The sequence below is a fragment of the Mastigoproctus giganteus genome, chromosome 3 (assembly GCF_048544385.1).
Source record: "Mastigoproctus giganteus isolate SK-2022 chromosome 3, ASM4854438v1, whole genome shotgun sequence".
In the NCBI taxonomy this organism is placed as follows: domain Eukaryota; kingdom Metazoa; phylum Arthropoda; class Arachnida; order Uropygi; family Thelyphonidae; genus Mastigoproctus; species Mastigoproctus giganteus.
The window spans coordinates 233,141,480-233,165,089 of NC_143577.1; the positions used below are offsets into that span (position 1 = coordinate 233,141,480).

The following is a 23,610-nucleotide window of genomic DNA, read 5'->3' on the forward strand; positions in this document are numbered from 1 at the left end:
AAAGGGGTAGAAGCAGAACTGTCCTTTTTATTTCTGTGTCCATTTCACTGGATCTGACAAGCTTACTTAATTGCTAACAGAAAATGAGCTGAAAACTCCTAGCTCACATTCTATTTATATTCCAAACTTGTTTGCAAGAACTTCACAGGATATTCACAGAATGTTCACTAGGATGTTCAGAGAAAATATAGTTGTACTGACTGCCCACACATCCAAGATCAATGCTTTTGGTGTATTTCCCAGAAGAGTCATGAGTTTTACATATACTGACTGATATTCCCTTTAGAATTCAATTTATAAACAGATGATTTTTTCCTATCAATATCCCTGGCTCAATTTTCAGAGAAAAAGAGAGTTACTATAGAAACTATAGTAACAAAAGCAAAAATTGCTTAAAAAAATAATAATGTATTGCAATCAACAAAATTAATTCTTATTAATTATGATATATTTATATTATATATATATATATAATATATTTCCTCCCAAATTATATCGCATTAACACTTGTCCACAAGAGGTTGTCCCTTAAGCTCCTGCCAGAGGGCTGCAAATTTGAAAAAGTAACTCAGTCATTTCTTAGTTTACCCAACAACATGCGACATGGTAAGTTCTTGATCTGTCTTTTTATTAACAATTGGTAAATTAATATATGATTAGCTAATACTACTTTAACCATTACTTAACTTTTTAATTAACAACTAGCAAATTAATATATGATTAGCTAATACTACTTTAACCTTTACTTAACTTTTTAATTAACAACTGGCAAATTAATATATGATTAGCTAATACTACTTTAATCTGTACTTAACTTTTTAATTAACAACTGGCAAATTAATATGTGATCAGCTAACACTACTTATAATCTTTAACTTTTTAATTAACAATTAGTAAATTAATATATGATTAGCCAATGCTACTTAACATTTTAATGATTAATTAGCATTTGAACAATTGCCATAAAACTTACTTTTTCTAATTTTTTAAGTTAAACAAACAAGTGCCTTGCTAACAAATTAGTGCTTTACTAATGCTATTGGAACAAACTCTTATTATATGAATTGAAAGGTAATGTAAAGGTAACATAACATAGATGCTACAGTTACTTGCACATAAAACCTATGAAAATTCGTTTCAAATTGATATTTAGATTTTAGTGGCTGAAAAACAAGGATATATGTACAGGATACTATTGAAATGTTATAGGCTGCATATGCGGACTATTTCAGTATATATTATACTAAAATAGTGAAATGGGGTGGCATCCTGATGAGATACCATTTCGTATATACCAGCCAGTTACCTAGAAGTGTAAGATTATATTAAATGATAAGATTAATATAAGAAAATATTATTAAGCTTACGATTAGTATACGATAAAATTATTAAGTAGAAAATTATTTTATATATTTATATACATGCAACTATTTACTGATCCACAAATCTGCAATGTTCAGGGCCATTACTAGCATGGATGGGAAATCACACTCCTGGATAACCAAAGCACTAACTTCATATTCTGGTAATAATAACAAATGAGAGAGCCGGTGTAGCTCTGTCATTTATTAAATCACATTGATTCTTCATTCATATACTGTTCACTTTCCTCCAACAAATTTTTTCCACTGTCTGGGCTATTAGTTTATATGAAGGCAGGAATGTCTATTTCTATCCTAATTCCTTACCAAATTTTGTCTTCTGTTAGCTAAACTGCTATACCATCACCTATGACCACAACATATACACAAAACGAGTGTGGGAATATATATATATATACGTCGAACTTCCTTATAACGAATTCGATAAATTCAGGGTAAAAATTCGTTATAAAGAAATTTCGTTATACAAAGAATATCTTTTTTTATTAGAAATTGTTATCTAATTAGAAAATGAAAACGAATCTACATTTATTTTTAATGTATTTTATTTCAAAAACACTTATTTAAATTACATTTACACAATTTTCACCGGTAAGTATCACAAATTAAAAAAAAATTTGTAATTGTCGTTTGCACAGTACAATTAAAAAATGTCTGATTCTCAAAGAAAACCTCGCATTTGTTCAGAGCTGTTGTTATTGTTGTTGTTATTTGGTTTTTAGGAGCATTAGCAACTAAGGCCATATTGCTCCGGGATATGCGGTGGTCATTCCCTGAATGACCTTTCCGCATCCTCCGTATTTGGTGGTGACGGGCTCGAACCCCGGTCTAATCAAGAAGCATGTGCTACGCACTGCTGCTCCTTCCCACCTGGCTACGGAGGCGCCTGTTCAGAGCATTAAAAACATTATCAGGAACATTTTCACAAAACTGTAGACCCATACGAACCGTTTTAAAAGCATGAATGATTTCTTCGCAAGTTGACTTTTCTACGGGTTGTTCTGATGTGTCTTCAGCATCATCATTAATTTCTTCGTGATCATGGTCACGTCTAACACTGTTTAGCAGTATTTCATCTTCATTTGGATGTTCTGTTGTAGCCAGATCTTGATCTACATAAACATAACTATCCAGTGTTATTTCATTTTCGATGTTTCCGGACAATTCTAATAATGTCCAAAAGTTTTTCAGTTGTGAAAGGGGCAGTTCATTTTGTTCGTCCAGTTGTTATTCGACTTCTGTATTCAATGCAAATCCCGCTTTCAAAAAACAATTTTGAATAGTGTATTCAGTGACATAGTTTGTCCAAACTTTTGCCAGTTCAGAGATGCAATTTCTAAAGTTAATTGTAACCTCCAAGTTTCTATTTTCTGATAACACATTGACAATCTTCATTATTATTCTCTTTCGATAATGAAATTTAAAATTTTTAATAATACCATGGTCCATGGGCTGGAGTTTTGATGTTACGTTTGGTGGTAAAAACAACAACTTCACACTTTTAAGTTTGGCAGAAATACTGGCAGGATGTGCCGGACAGTTGTCAGTTACCAACACGATTTTCCTTTTTTCTTTTGTTATAACACGTGTCCAATTTTAATATCCATTCTTCAAATATATCAGTTGTCATCCATGCTTTTTTATTAAAGGTGTAGTCAACTTCCAAAGATTTTGTGCCTCTAAAACATCTTGGGTTTTTTGATTTTCCTATGACTAAAAGTCTTAATTTTTCATTTCCTGTCATATTTGCTCCAACCAGCACAGTGATTCTTTCTTTGCTTTGTTTTCTGCCAAAACATTTATCATCCTTAAAAGCAAGTGTTCTATTCGGTAAACATTTAAAGAATAAACCCATTTCGTCAGCATTAAAAACATCCTTAGGTTCATATTCTTCCAAAATCTTCTTTAAGGTATTGTTCCTCCAACTGTTGCAATCTTCTTTGCTTACATTAACACTTTCTCCACAAATAACCTTTTCCACAGTTCTGTGGCGCTTCTTAAATTTATCTAACCACCCAGTGCTCGCATTAAATTCTGTATGTCCAAGGGACTGCAAATTTCAGAGCTTGAAGTTAATTATTGGACCCGATATTGGTATATTTTTTTCATGTATCATTTGCACACATTTTAGAACAGCTTTATCAATATCTTCATATATATATACACAACTTAATTCACTTCTTGTCTGCTCCTCCTTCAATTGTATTTAAAATTGATTCTCGATTTTTTAAAATCGTAGATAAACTGCTTGCAGGTATGCCATATTTCTCCGCAATATCTTTTTTTCTTAAAACCATGGTCAATATCATGAAGAATTTTTACTTTATCATTAATACTTAAACACTTTCTCTTTGACATTGTTTCCACAACTGTAAAAATTACTCGACTGCAGCTCTTGCCGATACATACACCGCAAACTTAGCTTCGCTGGCCATATAGTGAATTGTTAGTACCACCTACTCAATGATGTTTGCTTGCCAATTCAACAGTATCAAGTTGAATCCTATCAATCACTTTGAAGAAATATACGACTGTGTGAATTTCTTTTATTCTGCTTTCATTCATATATACACGAAAGAAAATTTATGGTTAATGTATGCTGTATGTTACTTTTTAGAAAAAAAAATACAAGAGCATATAGCCTATGTGATTGATGACAAATTGTTCTAATAGAAAAAAATTAAAAAAAAAAAAAATTCATGAAGCCCATCTACTGGAAGTCCAGTTAGATGAGAACGAACATATCATATAATGATTGACAGGAAGGTCACATGGTACGGTTGAGGTGAGAAGTGAATGTCACTCAGTAGGCATTACTAAAACCGACTATGGTAGCATTCTATGTATTGCTGCCACAGCATGCTAAAGGTTTACAGCATAGGATTTTGTTTTCCCCTTAGCCAACATCAATTTACAAATCTACCCTATTTATTGTAAAGTTTATGACCACTTTTAAGAAAACCCATTTGGTTTTATAACTGTAACAAAAATGAAACAAAGACCCTCCTGCGGGCGTCAATGGCTACAAGTGTTCACTAAAAGGATGATTAATTCCACATGCTAATGCGCAATTTCGGAGGGAAGGAGGCATTATTTTTGAGTGGCTGTTTAGCAGTAAATGCTTGAAAATCTTCAAAAATGCTTTTACTAATTTTTTTTAAAAATTCGTTATAGAGAGACTAACACTTCACTATATGGGGTTAATTTTACATGTAATTTCATTTTGAGGTGCAATGTTTTGCGAAAAAATTCATAATATAGAGAAATTCGTTAAATAGAAGTTCATAATAGAGAAGTTCCACTCTATATATATATATATATATATATATATATATATATATATATATATATATATATTTAAATATTTAAATAATGGCTTAAAGTTTAACATAAAATAAGAAAATAAATAAATATTAAGCTATCATTAGAGGCAGCAAAATGCACATCCTCCACATGAAGCCCAGATATATGCGATAATTCAAAATAAAACAAAATAAAAACATAAGCCAGTAGTATGGCACAAAACGTAGGGCGAAAAATTAACATGAAAATAACGTAAAATAAAATAAACGAAACAGGAAGGGGAAGTAAAGGTAATACCGTAGCTGATTATCCCCTATGTAATTTAGCACTTTAAATACAATTAATAAAACCAATGTCAAATTTAAAATAATGCAAATTATAATATGATTTAGCGGTACCCCCTCGAAGGTACCAGTTCTGAAAAACGTGAAATATCACCAAAAAAGGGGTTAAAAGAACTACTAAAAGCAAAACAAAATATCCAAATAATAGACTGACCATTATGCCCCATATCGACAGAGGACCACGAGGCCAATAATGGTCATGGAATCGCTGCATTTCAATCGCCATACAAATCGTCGCAAAGGCGAAAAGATCGAAGAACCCAACCACCCATTCCTCCTCCGATCAATCCACCAATGCAGAGGATTTGCATGGCGGTGGTCCTTATGCAGCAAGAAATAATTTATAGAACAGAGTGCAGTCTGTTCTATAAATTATTTCTCGTTATTTTATTTTACGTTATTTTTATGTTAATTTTTCGTTCTACATTTTGTGCCACGCTACTGGCTTATGTTTTTATTTTGTTTTATTTTGAATTATCGCATATATATATATATATATATGCCACTTTTTAGCCTAAGAGTATCATATATTTCATTATAAATACTATAAGGTATCAATGGTAATTTTAAATTACATTTTAATTCATACAAAAAATTTTCAAAATTCTGAAGGAAAATTTTATTGTAAAGATAGCTTACCTATCCTCTACCATTCTGGGTAAGACACGGAAGTGTTGATTTATATTTAATGTTGTGGCATCAGTAATAGTCTTGTTAGTCAGTTCTAGAAGTTTGTCGACAAACCGCGTAGCATCTTGGATAAATTTAGACAGCTCTGGTTTCAAAGTTTTGGCTTTATTAAATATTTCTTGACAACGCTGAACTCTCATTGGATATGAGGACTAAAAATCATAACAGATCTTATAATCAAAGTTTAACAAAATAATTACTCATATAATTAAAAATCATCACTTTATCTTAAATCAGTTTACTTTGCTAAAGACAAGCAAAATGTTTATTCAACTTAATAATTTATATTGAAGGCAAACTTATCCTTTTGAAAATCAATACATATTTTAAAAAACCATAAATAATTTCTCACCAAAACAATATATTTCACTCCCAGTGAGAGAAAAATATACTGTATATAAAATATAGCAAAACTCCATTTTTCACTACTGATGGATCCTTCTTATCTTAAGAACATTCAGAGTCATAATAATAAGCATTAATTTTTTTGTGTGACTGTTATTCAGGTACATAATCAAATTCAGGTACATAATCAAATTTGTTTATATATGTAGATGAATACCCAATTCCTTCAGATTTCTTATTTCAATTCTATGTAGGTACCTGAATACCTGAGTACCTGCATCTCCAAGTGTAATGATACAAATGCCTTACCAGCATGGTAGCAATGACTGCAACATTTTATTAATGGTAAAACTGAACAATAACTAAAGAAAAATAATTTTGAATTTTTTATACAAGTAAATCAACATTTTAACCTTTATAAAGTTTCAAATCATTACAAGTATTGTGTTTCAAAATATAAGTAATAAGAATTGGTGTAAAGGCAGCAGTATGCTGGCCATGCATGATTAGCTACATACTGTTCCAATATGAAAAAAAAAAGTAATGCAATATATTTCATTCATACTATGTTAACTTAGAAAAATTAACAGGTCACAAATCAAATGAAGAATTTAACAAAAATCAGAACAAATCTGCAGCATAATAAACTAGTATATAATTAAACAAAAGTTATAAAGCTACCTTGGATACAGCCATCATCATCCACATTGCTTGTTGAGAATATGTTACCAGCAATTTAGCTATAATCTCCTAAAAAGTATAAAGAAATAATTATGTAGTTAATATTTATGACAAATTATTACATACAGAGAACATACAAACTAATACAGCAAGCAAAGTAATTATTCTAAAATGCAAAATTTTCCACTCATGGGAATATTATATTGTTTGTTTTTCACCAAAGCAACTAAGGCTACTGAGGTATCAATGTATTGTTGAAAATTATGTGTACTGCTGTTAGAGTACATTAAAAAAAAAAAAAAAAAACACTCTGAGTTTTTTTAGGCAAGGGGGATTGGGGATTATGCACCCCCTCGCCTAAGTTCAACTAACTCAGCCGCAACACCAAAAATACCCATAAAAATTCTACACAACTTGAGTGGATTTGAAGATGGGCATTTTTCACATAGTGTGGATGAACAATAATCATAACCACCGTGCTACCTATGAGGAAAACAAATATTAATATCACTAAAGTTTTCAATTAAAGAGTAAAATATGTATTTACATTAAGCCAAAATATTACAGATTAATATTAAATAAAATACTTAATATTTGGTAAAAGTTGTGAGCCTCAAAACCAGCTCATCTAAATTTTGTTTATTGCTGCCTCATAACAATATTAACTATTATGGTTCATAGATTTTCTGTAGTACTGCCACAAAAAACTTTGTAAATTAAAAAGTAATTTGAGAAGTATCATAGCAATCAAAGGAGGGGCCTAAAAACAATAAGTGGAAAAAGTGGGATTATGGTATGTGAAAGAGAAGAAAAAAATAAAATGGCTCTGTACCTAAACTGTTCTCTTAGCAGATTCAGAAAAGAAATGTTAGGAGTGAAGCAAAATTTTCTGGATGTTTAGTAAGTTAAAAAAGTGTTATGCTTGTTATACTACGCTACACTTAAATTCAGCAATTTTAATCCAACAGTAAGTACAAGAAAACTTAAATGGACAAAATAAACATTATTACTTATGTTATGGGGGGAGGGAAGAAGGGCAGCATCCTTCCTTTCTTCAGAACATTGATATATGGAATTTAAAAAAATAGCATTCCAGAACTTAAATTTCAATGCCACTTAAGAAGTTTTCTTTAAGATCTTTAAGCTTTCCAGTGCTTAGTGTTAGATTATGTTTGTTAGTTAGATTTATTATATTTTTTTATATACTATGCCAGCAAGTTCTATAAATTTGTGTTAGTCATAAGGTACACACACACACACACACACACACACACACACACACACACACACACACACACACACACACACACACACACACACACACACACACACACGTACAGCTGGATTTACAATCTAACAACATTTTGAACTTGCTAATGTTTCTGACATTCGTTTTAAGTTGCAAACTTGTTTTATGAAGAACAGGTACCAATGAAATGTCCACCAATTCATCCATCAATGTGATTTGGCCCCCTCTCCCACCTTCTCAGCTCAACTTGGATACACCAGGAAATTGATGAAGTAAATAAAATAATTTAATTTGCTCAACATTTAATATATCACTTAAGTGCCATGTTTGTATGAATAATATATATATATATATTATCCATGTTTATTACTTATAAACATGGTAATACAGTTACGGTAATTCTACTTGACATATTAAACAATCAACTATCAAGAAAGGAAGAAAGGAGAGGGATTTCTCTAGAATAAGAATGGAATGTATCAGAAGGAATTGACAGAATACAAAATGGATGCATTAATGAATGGCGAAAAAACTATGCCAAAACCAATAGATGTGTTCTGGTTAAGAAGTTAATCCAACTAGAGGAGAAGAAGAGGATGTAAAGTGTGAATTGGGAACATTGAATGCCGACCCCATATAATGTGGGAAAAGGTGAAGACAAAGAAGAAGAAGAATGAATGGCAAAAAATGGTACTGTTATCACCAACAAGAATTAAGTGCATTATGCTAAAACTAGTTTAAGTGGACACAGAAGAGGCCTAAAAATTTTTCTGAACATCAAAGATAAGTTAATGTAGTAGAGATAATTTAATATATATTTCAAGTATTATGTAATGATCTAATTTAGTTTATAATTATAAAATAAAATAAAAAACCATTCAATGGTGTGGACTATAGCAAACAGAAACAGAAAAGTTTAATAAATATATTCTTTCAACTCAATTTAACTATTTTTCATATATTTTATTTCATACAAAAAGGTTGATAATCATACCTTTAACTGTTCAAATATTCCTGAATGTGAATGACATATTCGTGAAATCATCTGAGGAAAAGCTGTTAAAAACTGATAGGGTGGCAATCTATCAAGTAGATTGGCTATAACCTAATACAAAAGAAATGTCACAATAAATTTTCATACATTCTCCACAATACTAGGAAAATATATTTTTTATAAAAAGAAATACAAAAATAAAGGTTACAACTGTTGCAGTGGAAATTTTGTTTTATAGATATTACAGATGCTAATTTTTAATTTAATTTCATTTTATACTTACTGTTAACAATAATCCTGAATTCTAAATTCTACAGGAGAAAAAATACATTTTCGTTTATCATGAGCTACATTCTTCATCAAAATTTCTCATATTGGAATAATGGTGTTTTCAGTGTTTTCTGATTTCTTTTCATATACTATACCATCATAACCTCTTTTTCAAACATAACCTGGATTGCATTTCTGATGATTAAAAAATATTGAATAATTACAACATAATCTGAAAAGATACTCTTTAAAAACATTTAATTATATCTCCCATTTGTAGGTAAATATTTTTGTATTCTTCATTCCACAAAAAAATGGCTACAAGTTAAATTAAACAAGAGAATCATAAATGTTATTAAAGACATTTGTGGAAATTAAAACATCTCATCCTGAAAGCCATTAATTAAAACCACAAGAAAAATTTTTAAAAATAATACATGATATCAGATTGTTTTAAAGAAGAAACCAGAAATTACAAACTTTCCTCTCTTGATATATCACAGGATTATGAAAAGAAAACATTAAACTTCAAATTTAAATCCCAAATTCAAGATGAATTCTAAACACTATTATTGCTGTTTAACAATATCATAAAAGGTGTCAAAAAATACAAAGCAAAAAATACAATTTTTAGGCACATCAATTTGCATATATATATATATATATATATACCTTTCCCCCTTATATATATATATATATATATATATATATAAGGGGGAAAGGTAAAAGTAAGAGTGAGGGGGAGATTTATGGACAAGAGCCACTGACCATAATGAATAGGGTCGTAGGGTCGTTGGGTACTTTCATTAATATATAAGTATTATATTTTAATGAAAGTTGAAGAGAAAAGAAAAGAAAGGGGGCAAAAGGGAAAGATGAGATAAGAAAAAGGCTCAGTATAGATAGTAAAAAGTATAGATATTGAAAAATAAAAAGCATAATAAAAAAATTACATTTTATTTATAAGATAAAAACATATACATATATATAAAAATATGTTGTTGCATATCGCAAAACTCTGGCACCCATCAGAACTGCACGAAAAAATGACAATATAGTGTCCTCTGTTTCTAACATAAAGTACATGCCATAGAAAAACAAAATTAATAAAAGTGAATTAAAGGAAATAAGGAGGATTTAAATTTAGAATAGAACATAATTTAGATATAAGTAAAATGATGGGTATAGAGGAAGATATATAAAGCAGGCATGTAATTTATGGTTGACACAATAGAGGAGCTAAAGAAAAAATGTATAAACAAAACAGCTAAAGAAACAAATTAACATAAAGTACTATGAACATAAGACAAAACCCAGAATCAAAAGAAACATTGTGGTGAATGCATACATTCACCTGTATGTTTATTTTGACTCCTGGTGCCGTCTTGTGGTAATCGTTCATTATGTTAGGCAAGTTCATTAACCATTTTGTCTATACTTTTTCCTTTGTTTTCTCTGTCCATTATCTTTATATAATATATATTTCAACCATGTGTTTCTTTTGACTCTGGACTCCATTTTATGTTAATTTAGTTCTTTAGCTATTCTGTCTGTACATTTTTTTTAGCTCCTCTGTTGTGTCAACCATAATATACGAGGGTGGTTCAATAAAGAATCGCCCTGACATAGCCTGTTGATTCTTGGCACAGATTTTAGTCCTTCTCTACATAGCCACCATGCAGATTTAAACATTTTTCCCATCGATGGATGAGGCTACGGATACTGTTTTTGTAGAAGCGGTGAGATTGGTCTTTGAACCATGACTCTGTTGCAGAAATGAGTGTCTTGTCGTCAGGGAAGTAGGTCCCTCAAAGAAATGATTTGAGGGAAGGAAACAAGAAAAATTCCGATGGTGCAAGATCGGGTGAGTAGGCTGGATGGGCCAGTATTTCATATCCACAAGTGGCCGCTTGTGCTACTGAAATTTCAGAAGTGTGAACTGGGACATTGCCTTGACGCATTCTCACACCTTTGGACAGCATGCCACACCTACATGTTTTGATTTTCTCCCGTAATTTTGTGAGTAAGTTGGCATAATAGGCACCTGTAATTGTTCTACCTTTCGACAGGTAATCAGTCATTATTATGCCTTTCTCATCCCAAAAACACTGTCACCAAGATCTTTCCTGCTGGCGCTTGGACCCTTGCCTTCTTAGGGGGGTGGAGAACCATGATTTTGCCATTCCATGGACTGCTTTTTACTTTCAGGGTCGAAATGGTGTATCTAACTTTCATTCTGAGTGATTAGATGAGAGAAAGTCTTCCACATTTTTTTGGCACAGGGCTAACAACTCTTGTGATTTCTGTTGTCGATCAGCCTTCTGGAAACCAGTCAATAATCAGGGGATCCATCTTGCACTCAATTTTCGTAAAAGGAGTTGGTCATGAAGGACTGTTTCAACAGAGCCCACACTAATCTTCACCTCCTGGGACAATTCACACACAGATATCCAGTGATCTTCCATGATTAACGACTCCACTTTTCTGATCGTGCTGTCATCAATGGCTGAATGGGGATGACCTGGAATGGGCTCAGATTCAAACGATGTCTGACCACACCTAAACTGTCTATGCCAGTGCTTCACAATGCCATAGGATAGGGCTTCATCCTTATATAAAGCAGTTATCTCCTCATAGATTTCTTTAGATTTCCCCTTCAAGAACAGATACCGGATTACAGCTCTGGCTTCAACTTTGTCCATGATGCTAATTCATCACACATTCAGTTCTGTAAGAGAAAAACAAATTAAGACCCAGAGCTGAAATTTTACACTTTTAGTACAGAGATATGTATGATGCTACACACAAAATATCATGACTCTGAGATATATGGAAGTAGGTGAGGGCAATTCTTTATTGAACCACCCTCGTATATGCCTGCTTTATATATCCTCCCCTATACCATCATTTTACTTATATCTTAACTACGTTCTACTCTAAATTTAAATCCTCCTTATTTCCCTTAATTCATTTTATTAATTTTGTTTTGCTATGGCATGTACTTTATGTTAGAAACAGAAAACACTATACAGGCATACCTCGGTTAACGTTACCTCTGATAACGAAGCTTCGATATAACGAAGTCAGCAATTTCAAGCCCCATTTAACATTAAAAAAATATTCCAGTTTAATCACCTGAAATCTAAACAAACTGAAGAAATTACGGAAACCTTTGGGGCTTCTCGTGGTTGGTTCGAGAAATTTAAAAAACGGGCCAGGATTCATAGTGTAAAATTAACAGAAGCTGCAAATAAGTTTCCAGAAAAACTAAAGGAAATAATTGAACGTGAAAATTTTCCAAATTTGGTGTTCAATGTTGACGAAAGCAGTTTGTTCTGGAAACGGCTACCAACAAAAAGCTTCATTTCTATTGAAGAAAAATCAGCTGCTGGGTTCAAAGCAGCCAAAGACCGTTTAACGTTACTCTTTGGATCAAATGCCTCTGGTGATTATAAATTAAAATTGTTATTAGTTTACCATTCAGAAAATCCGAGGGCGTTAAAAGGTAACATAAAAATGAATTTACCTGTAATATGGAAAGCAAATAGAAAAGCGTGGGTTACCAAGGAGTTATTTACTGATTGGTTTGTTAACCACTTTTGTCCTGAAGTAAAACGGTATTGTCAAAAAAAAACAACTTTGAAGAAAAAGCTCTTTTGTTGTTAGACAATGCTCCGGGACATCCTACTGATCTTAACACGTTGGACACATGCATTCCTGTCAAAGTTGTGTTTCTTCCAGCAAATACAACTTCCCTGATTCAACCATTGGATCAGGGAGTAATAGCATCATTTAAAGCTTATTATCTGCGTCGAAGATTAAGCAGTTTAACTGAACTAGAGGATAAAGAGGAAATGACAGTTAAAACTTTTTGAAAAACTACACCATTAAAAACGCAATTGAAAACATTGATAGTTCTTGGAAAGAAGTCACTAAGAAATGCTTAAATGGAGTTTGGCGCAAAATATGGCCAGAAGTTGTACTAGAAGAAGAAATTAACATCCAAGAAATTAGAAATGAAGTTATCCAGATGGCTCAATCAATAGGTTTCGAAAATGTCGATGAAGAGGATGTTAGAAATTTATTGAATGCAGAAAATGATCGTTTTTCAGTGGAAGATTTAGAAAACCTTGTTAGCAACGAAGACAAAGATAATGAAGACGAAGTTAAAGAAGTTCCTGCCGAAAAAGTGTTAACAACCAAAGATTTAAAAAGGTGCTTAAATGACATTGAAAACGTTTTAAATTTTTTTAGTGAAAATGATCCTGATTTAGGAAGAAGTGTTATTGTTAAGCGATCAGTGTTAAATGCAATAACTCCGTATAGGCAATTGTTAAATGAAAGAGAAAAAGAGCATAAACAATCAACTTTAGACTCATATTTTAAAATGTGATTTCACTTTGTATGTAAGTTGACTGTTTATTTAATAAAACTTTTCTTTGTTCGAAAAAAAAAGCTTTTCATTTTCTTTACGTAGGAACGTATCCCTATTTTGGCCATAGTATTTTTACCTCTGAAAACGAAGTTTCGGTTAACGAAGTAATTTCGTGGAACACATCCTATTCGTTATTCGAGGTATGCCTGTATTGTCATTTTTTCATGCAGTTCTGGTGGTTGACACATGAGGAGATGGCAGGGTTGTGTGATATGCAACAATATATTTATATATATATGTATATGTTTTTATCTTATACATAAAGTGTAATTTTTTTTATGATGCGTTTTATTTTTCACTATTTATACTTTTTACTATCTATACTTCCTCCTTTCGCTTATCTCATCTTTTCCTTTTGTCTTCCCCCTTTTTTTTTCTTTTCTTTTCTCTTCAACTTTCATTAATACATAACATACATATATTAACTATTTTTCATAAATTTTATTTCACATAAAGAGAGTTGATAATCACACCTTTAACTGTTCAAATATTCCTGAATGTGAATGACATTTTTGAAATCATCTTAGGAAAAGTTGTCCTCAGATAATTTCTCCTATTGCCTTTACCATGTTTGTCTGTTTATCCGTCTGCATGTAACAACTTGACTCACTCTTAGTGGACAACTTTTCGAGAAATTTTACATTTGGGAATTTTATAAAGATTTGTAGAGCTATCCCAAATCTCATTATGATATGGAAAAATTGTTTTTTCCATAAAAACAGTGTGTAAAAAAGTAATTCATAGATTTATGTGGTTTTAATGCAGTGTTGTTAGCTTCAAACAGCATGTGCAACCTTCGTGTGTATTGTTATGTAAGACTTGTGAACATGGTGTTACTTGTAAACAGATAGAAAGAGAGAAAATAAACTTTAAAAAAAGTATATAGAAGAAGATTTAATTACAACTGTATAAAATTATACAGTTTTAATTAAATTGAATGGCTATTTAGAGAACATAAAACTGTAAGCATTTTATTAAGTGTTCCATAAAGTTATAATATTAATTAACTGATAAGAAGATAACTATATTTACTTTTCACTTTTATTAATCACAGAAAAAGAAAAAAACAATTAATTTAAGGAAAAATCAGACACACCTAAATGCACTGTATACATTACCAACTTCATCTGAAAGCAGAAAAACAGAAAATATGATGCAACAGAGGGCTATTTGAAGTACTGGAATGAATTGGAAGTGAGTGAAAAACACAAGATAAACTATTCATATCAGAAAAATTAATAATTCTGGGAAACAGACGTACAAGTTAGTGCAATTGCATAATTTCTGTACGTAGCCAGAGGTACTTAAGTAGTTATAAATTGGCATCATTAAGTATATCTCATATTGTGAATACCTTCACGAGTTGCCATGATATTACACTACCTCAAATAAGTAATACTTCACCATAGGAAAAGATTATTGTTACTTATTCTCAGCGGATTCCATCACCCATACGACACTGTTTCGGAGCTTATTGGCTCCTCACAAGTAGGTGGGCAGGTACCCTGGTGTTGCAATGATGACAACCCAGTTGCGAAGTATAACTCCACAATATGAGAGATGCCGGATGGTGTGGAGTAATTTACATTACAGAATAATTTAGGGCTAAAGCCTCAGGTTACATAGGGAGTAAACTGCAGTAATGAGTTTGTTAAAGGGAGGTCTTCTCTGACCAATTTGATTGGATACTATGATGTGGTCACAAAGGAACTGGATGCAAAATATAACTTTGATATTATATACTTGGATTTCAGGAAAGCTTTTGATACTGTTGCACATGGAAGACTGCTGTACAAATTGGAGAGGTATGGCATTAAGGGTAAATTGCTAAAAAGGATAGGGGAATGGTTGAGTGGGAGATGACAGAGTGGTAATTGATGGACACTACTCTTCGTGGACAAATGTTATTAGTGGAGTTCCCCAGGATTAAGTCCTGGGCCCATTATTGTTTTGTGTATTCATCAATGATACTGATGAAGGTATATCAGAATTAATGTCCAAGTTTGCAGATGATGCAAAGGTTGGCAGAGTTGTTAACAACAGTAAAGACAGTATGCTACTCCAACTGGATCTAGATAAGTTTGGCAAATGGGCTGAGAAGTGGCAACTGAAGTTTAACATTGACAAATGAAAAGGTATATGGGTAGCAATAACCCAAGAGAAACATACCAACTGTGTGGTACTACACTCAGGGAAGTGGAAGTGAAAAAGACCTGGGGGTAATTATGCAGTCAAATATGAAGTTCGCTGAGCAGTGCAGACGGGCTGCCAGGGCAGGTCATGGAGTCTTGTCAATAATATATATATAGTAATTTTGATAGCAGGGCCAGGGAGGTGATTATCCCATTGTACAAGGCAATAGTCAGGCCATACCTAGAGTACCGTGTACAGGTCTGGAGGCTTCATTTTAGGAAGGATGTAGAGTTGCTAGAACAAGTACAAAGAAGGGCAACAATATTGGTGAGGGGAACAAAGGGGTGTTCTTACCAAGAAAGGCTTAAGTTCTGCAAATTGCAGCACCTGCGAGGTGATCTGATTGAGGTGTATAAGGCCTTGAATGGGTTCAGCAAGCTGAATGCGGATGGGATTCTTCCACTTGCTGAGATTAAGAACCTGAGGGGGCATAGATTCAAATTGAGGAAAGACAGTTGTAGAATAGATGTATGGGAATTTGCTAGTGGTTGATTGGTGTAACAGACTTCCATCTTTTGTTGTGGAAGTTGATAGCCTAAATAAATTTAAGGCTGAGCTGGACAGGCATTTGGAACGAATGGAGGGATGAAATGGGAGGTTTTCTTTTTGGCTGATGCTGCATAAGCTTTCTTTCTTGAATCGTATGCCTCTACTAATGTTAACACTAATTTCTGTATGTAGCCAACTACTTAAGTAGTTATAAATTGGCATCATTAAGTATATCTCATATTGTGAATACCTTCACGAGTTGCCATGATATTGCACTTTCTCAAATAAGTAACACTTCACCAAAGTGACCACCATAGACTATTATTACTTCTTCCCAGTGGATACCACCATCCATATGGCACCATTTTGGAGATTATTGGCTCCTCATCAATGCAACCCTGGTGTTGCAATGATGACAACTCAGTTGCGAAGTATAATTCCACAATATGAGAAATGCCATATGGTGTGGAGTAATTTAGATTACAGAATAATTTAGGACTAAAACCTCAGGTTATATAGGGAGTTAACTGACGTACAAGTTAGTGTAACTGCATTGTTACTGTACAGGGCCAACCACTTAAGTAGTTATAAATTGGCATCATTAAGTATATCTCATGTCTCAGTGGATACCATCATCCATATGGCACTGTTTCGGAGATCATTAGCTCCTCATCAGTGAGTGGGTAGGTACCCTGGTGTTGCAATGATGACAACCCAGTTGCGAAGTAATTTAGGTTACAGAATAATTTAGGGCTAAAACCTCAGGTTATGTAAGGAGTTAACTGACGTACAAGTTAGTGAAACTGCATTGTTTCTGTACAGAGCCAACTACTTAAGTAGTTATAAATTGGCATCATTAAGTATATCTCATGTTGTGAAGGAATTCACAACATGAGATATATTTAATGTGAATTTTGAATACATTCACATGTTGTGAAGGTATTCACAATATGAGATATACTTAATGATGCCAATTTATAACTACTTAAGTAGTTGGCTCTGTACAGAAATGATGCAATTGCACTATCTTATATGTTAATTAACTCCCTACATAACCTGAGGCTTTAGACCTAAATTATTTTGTAATCTAAATTACTCCACACCGTCTGGCATCTCTCATATCGTGGAGTTATACTTCGCAACTGGGTTGTCATCATTGCAACAACAGGGTACCTGCCCACTCACTGATGAGGAGCCAATAAGCTGCGAAACAGTGCTGTATGGGTGATAGTATCCACTGAGAATAAGTAACAATAGTCTTCTCCTATGGTGAAGCGTTACTTATTTGAGATAGTGCAATATCATGGCAACTCATTGTGAAGGTATTCACAATATGAGATATACTTAATGATGGCAATTCGCAACTACAGGGAAACCTTGTATAACACGGTAGTTTGGTTCCTACAAAATCTTGTGTAATGCAAAACCGTGTTATACAGGACTAAGAACCAGTGCAAAAAGGGGAGTTATGTTCCAAAAACTAACAAAAATATGTCTTTTTTTTTTATGCCCACTGGAAACTTAATTTTTTAGTAATAACCATTGGAAACTTAATTTTTTAGTAATAACTTAATATTTTAACTTCCTTTTTATAATAGTAGTAACTTAGTTTGTATAACTGTGATACTCATATATGTGAGATAATGTATGTTAATTTAATTTTTCTTCCTCTTCATCGTTGCTAAGCAAAATCCCTTCTGCAGCATCTAGACTTCATGTACCTTCTGCTCTCTTTAAAAGTCACGAACTGCACTCTTCGAAGTCACAATTATTTTTTGTGGTCTCAAACAAGTACAAGTTCAATTAGCACAGAACCTAACCCAGAGATCTCCCAAAAAAAATACAATGAAAATCTGAAGAATATTTTCCAGTTAGCAAAATAAAAATAAATTTATGCTTACAAAAAAAAAAAAAGAAAAGTAAAGTGCAGCCATTATCAACCCACTGCAGGATGGAAGCCTCCTCAACAATTCATGCTGAGGGAAATGGACCATAATCTGCCATGCTGGTCCAGTGCGGGTTGGCAAATCGATCGTATTCAGCAGTCAGGGGCTTGAACCCCGGTCTACTCAAAGAGCGTGTGCTACTGCACTCCCGCTCCTGCCCAATCAGCTACGGAGGCTGTCTATGCTTACATACATAGCTTAAAGACTATAAAATGATGCATTTGCACTAACCTGCACGTTAATACATAGCTTAATTAATACATACCGTAATATGCACATACTAATTGATATTTCTGTTCACTGACTTTTTTTTTGTAAAGTTTAAAACAGTAAAAATGATAAGTAATTAATAACAAAGAACATGGCATGCACAAGTTGCAACAAACATGATACAGAATAATGAGTTTCTGAAAATTTATTTATGTTTTTATATGATTGAATATTTCATGGAAGGGGAAATATGTTTTACCATAATAACGTGAAAGCCCACAGAATTCTAGCTATCGATACTATAGGAAATGCAAGAAGGTCGAGTTTACTATCCGTTTATAATTGATTGCACTAACAGAAAAGCCCAATAAAATGGAAAGTGCAAATTGTTTTTATTGTTTTATGGTAGTCACCTCCAGAAAAGTGCTTTAGAAAATATCCCAAAGGCAATAACAACTAGCAAGTCAACAGCAGGGATTCAAAAAAGGAATGGAAACATTGAAAATTACATTTGACTGCAGGGTTTTCCCAGCACAAAAGCTTAAAATTACCATGTATGCAAAATTTCCAGCAATTCTCAAACCGTGTTAGAGTGAAACCTTGTTGTAGAAGTACCGTGTTATTAGGGGGTTGCATGTACTTAAGGAGTGATGCAATTGCACTAACTTGTACGTCAGTTAATTCCTACATAACCTTAGATTACAGAATACTCTCTAAAGTACTTTGTAATATAAATTACTCCACACCATCCGGCATCTCTCATATTGTGGAGTTATACTTCACAACCGGGTTGTCATCATTTCAACACCAGGGTCTCTATGGAGTCCAAAACCAGTCATTATTCGTCTCATCAATAAGTAGATAATCTTCACATAATCTGCCACCAGCCATTAGTTTTCCAATTCATTACATACTTTGTGCATCCATAGAGAAGAAATGCAATAAAGTGGTTTTAAATGTCTGTTTGTTGTTTGGTTTTTAGGAGCATTAGCAACTAAGGCCATATTGCTCCGGGGATATGCAGTGGTCATTCCCTGACCTTTCCACATCCTCCGTATTTGGTGGGCACGGGCTCGAACCCTGGTCTAATCAAGAAGCGTATGCTACGCACTGCTGCTCCTGCCCATCTGGCTACGGAGGCACTGATTTAAATGTCTGTTTGTTGCTCTGTAGTTGTTTACATTCTATATTCTGAGTTCTGTTGTCTGCAGTTTACTGCAATTGTGTAACTGAAAACAACACACTTACTCTATAACTAACAATATACAATGTTTTAAACTCAGAATACAGAATGTAAACAACTAAACAGCAATAAATAGACATTTAATTTGAAATATTTCCTACATTACTAGATTTGACATATGAGCAGAGCTCAGGAAGTCTACAGTTTAAGGTACTCCAAATAAAATGAAATATATTACCAGATCCAAGAACTGGGAAAGAATCATCAAAAAACAGTATAACAAAAACAAAAGCATGTAGCCATTCTCCTAGGTACTTCGAGAAAACAATCTTATATAGCTTTCTTAACAGGCTTTGCATTCAAATGAATATAACCATGCAAAAAATGAAATAATTATAATTACCTTTGTTGTAAGTTGATTAAGCAGTGATTCCAAATTATTAATAGTTGAACTGCTCCTTTTGGCCTTTTGTAAATCTGTAATAAGTGTGCCCAAATCAAACCATATTGATAACAATCGAGGCATTGAGTGATATATATGCTTAGAACCAAACTGAAGTGACAAACCAAAATATTTTGCAACATGAACCATAAGTTCCCTGAAATTATAAAATAAATAAATCACAATGTAGCAAAACTGTTAGGCAGCTTAATGTTAGGATAGAAAGGGATAATGATAAATTTTGTATAGTAAGAATTTCATAGACAGGATGTTTCACAAAATGGTTGCCAAACTTCAAGAGGTTATTAAAGTGGTGACTTTGTAAGTAAAATGTTATACTCAAAAACATTTCCATTCTTAATGATTACAGAGCTATAAGCATTTAAAGTTATGCACAAGGCTGTTGCTGAAAAGGAAACCACAGGAATTTACAACCATTTCTAACTTTGCTTGTCAGTTTACATTAGGATATAACAATAAGTGACAATAATTTTTTTACACGGCACAATTAAAGAAATTTTTTGATAAATACCATCAAGATATTTCAGTTATATTAGATATTGTTCAAAATGGTCCCCCCCCTCCTATTCTCTAAATCAGTGGTTCTCCACCTTTTTTTTCCCCATGCACCCTTTTCACCATATGTCAGAATGTCATTCCCCCTTTCCAAGATTGTCTGACTCAAAAGGTGCATTCCAAAAAGATAAAAAAGTGAAATATTTATCTTTATTTTTAATTTAATATGTGACATCCAATAAAGTGTGATGTCCTACATATTATGTATAATCTGCAGAATTGTAGTTTGTAGAAAGATCAATATTCCAACAGTTTGAGTCTGTCAATCTGTGGTACCAATCCCCCCCCCAAATCCTAAAATTCCCCCTGGTTGAGAACCCACTGCTGTAAATGATCCAATTAACAACCACTTGAAGTTTGGCTATTGTAATGAATGACTAAATTCAAAAAAAGAAAGTGTTAACTTTGAATACAGAATTTTAAGCTGTTATCTCAGATAGTAGCTTATTATTCTAAATTATCATCAATTATCATCCTCTCTCTCTCTCTCTCTCTCTCTCTCTCTCTCTCTCTCTCTCTCCCCCCCCCCATTGTATAAAATAACAAAGAAAGCCTAAAAAATATATTAAATTACAGTACAGTGCATGTTGCTTATTGTGATCATGAAATAATGTTATCACAAAGAAAAACATTTTATTGTAATCAGCACTTCAGTTTATTTATCACTTTTTTGCTTTACTGCAGTCTCCACACATGCAGCTGAAGTTATTAAGTAACATCTTGATTTGTTCTTTAACTCTGACACATTGTGTGGCTGCTGCTGCTTTGTACAGTTCATAATTTATCACTGTTGTTACTCCATGAAAGAAACTACTATATCTGTACTCTTATCAAGACAATTTCATTTTTACTGATAACTTTCTTGAAGGATTAAAAGACAACAAAATTAAAGTACTTTATATTTCTTTTAATTTTAACTGATTTTATTATTATTTTTTTTCTGTCCACTTCCACCACATACACATTTCTGCTCTGCATCAATAAACAGCTGAACAGCTGCATCCTTGTTTCATCAGTTGTTATCATTCAAGTTGTGTTCCAAAGTGATCACAATAAACTGTGCCCACTGCATTTAAAACAATAAAAATCAAAGGAACTTACAAAAAAATTCATACGACAATAATTCTTTCATGGTCATATTCATAGTTATGTTCACGTTCAATTTAGCGCTTGGAGCTTCAATATTACATTACTACTAGTTTATCTGAATTTCTGTGCATAAGATTAATTTGATATTTTTATGTAGAAGATCCATCAAAAGAAGTGTAGTAATTTTACAAGGCCACATTTTTCAAAGTGTTAATAAAAAGCATTTTATTTTTGCTGTGAAAACATCTTTGGCAGCATCTACTAAACTTCAGACTGAAGTAAAACCAATTGGTCACAAAAGTGTGATGCAGAAATGATACAGATTACATCACTTCTTAAATGATGCTAATGCAGTCACTAACATGGATTCTTGATGTGAAAACATCTTTGGCAGCACTACTAAATTTCAGTCCGATAGTTCAATGTTTGGCAAAAATATAAAACCGAAATGAAGCAAATTATATCACTCCCTAAATGACACTAATGCAATCACTAATGTTGATTTGGTAGAGTAAGTAGCAGGCATGAGCATAAAACATTACATCATTATTTCTGAACCAAAGTAAAACTGATGAACAACGTAAATTGAATGAACATTTATGCCATTTAGGAAGTAGAATTTAAAATGGTTCTAATTTTCGTCAAACATGTTTTCACATAAAACAGCTTTCGTGCATACAGGGTATACATGTGCTTTTTTGTTTGGAATGAAGGAAGAATCAGATGTTCATAACCAAATAGTATACAATCACTTACTTATTGTTCAGATTTTATTTATTAACAGTACTTATCTATTTGTTTTTTTAAATAAAACTGAATAGTTTTACTTCAAAAGCAAATGTTCCATCGCTGCAATCCAAAGAGCACAGCACCACGAGCTTGAGTTAACTGTGCTCCTTCAGAACATGCCACACTCAGGTGTCTTTTAAGATTTGGAAAGATGAATGGGTTAGCGATAAACCACAATTGCAAAGACCACACTTTGAAAGGGGAAAAAAAAAAATTATAAATTCCAAGAATCCCACAGAAATTAATTAAGTGACATTTATGGAATTTCGGATAGCTGAAACTTTTTTTTTTTTTTTTTTTTTTTTTTTTTTTAAGATTCACTGAGAGCTGGATGTTATTTGGTGTTTTAGGAGCATTAGCAACTAAGGCCATATTGCTCCGAGATATGCGGTGGTCATTCCCTGACCTTTCCGCATCTTCCGTATTTGGTGGTGACGGGCTCGAACCCCGGTCTAACTGAGAGCTGGAAGGATGTCTTGTATGACCTATACTCTCTCTGCTAATGGCACTTAGCACTTTCTTAAAATGCATCTCAAAGAAATTTCAGCAATCTCAAGTGTCACTGCCCACTTACTGGTCAATTTCTGTGGACTTCTTGAAATACAAGCATAAAATAATAGTTTTGTTCTGTTCTTAGACTGCCCATCTGTGATTTCACTAATTTTTTCATCTTTCCAAAATCTTAAAACTTGCCTGTGGATAGCAAGATGTTTACTGCTGTTGATTCATGCAACAAAACAACACAGAAGTGATATGCAATCATTCTTTAGTGTTCAATGAATGAGTGCTATAAAAGTAAAGGCACATGAAATTAGTAACTGCTCAACAATGGCACACTGATCAGAATATGAGCTACGTGCATTATGGCTTGGTTTTTGATTATCATCAAAAAACATAATTTAAGAAGTGAATAAAATAATGAGAACACAAAATAAACCATATGACACAGCACTTGTTTTTTTTTTCTCCCTTTTTCCCCAAAGACAAGTTGCTTTGCTAT

General features: G+C 32.9%; 1 protein-coding gene across 1 annotated transcript in view; it reads right to left on the reverse strand.

The window, feature by feature from the left end:
- Positions 1-23,610, reverse strand: part of mei-41 (ATR serine/threonine kinase meiotic 41) — a 245,650-nt gene that overhangs the window by 45,384 nt on the left and 176,656 nt on the right. The window contains exons 33-36 of the mRNA XM_090370340.1: positions 20,118-20,313; positions 8,989-9,099; positions 6,746-6,814; positions 5,669-5,871 (exon numbers count right to left, since the gene is read on the reverse strand). Of these exons, the coding sequence (XP_090226466.1) occupies positions 5,669-5,871; positions 6,746-6,814; positions 8,989-9,099; positions 20,118-20,313 (579 nt within the window). The remainder of the gene's footprint in view (positions 1-5,668; positions 5,872-6,745; positions 6,815-8,988; positions 9,100-20,117; positions 20,314-23,610) is intronic.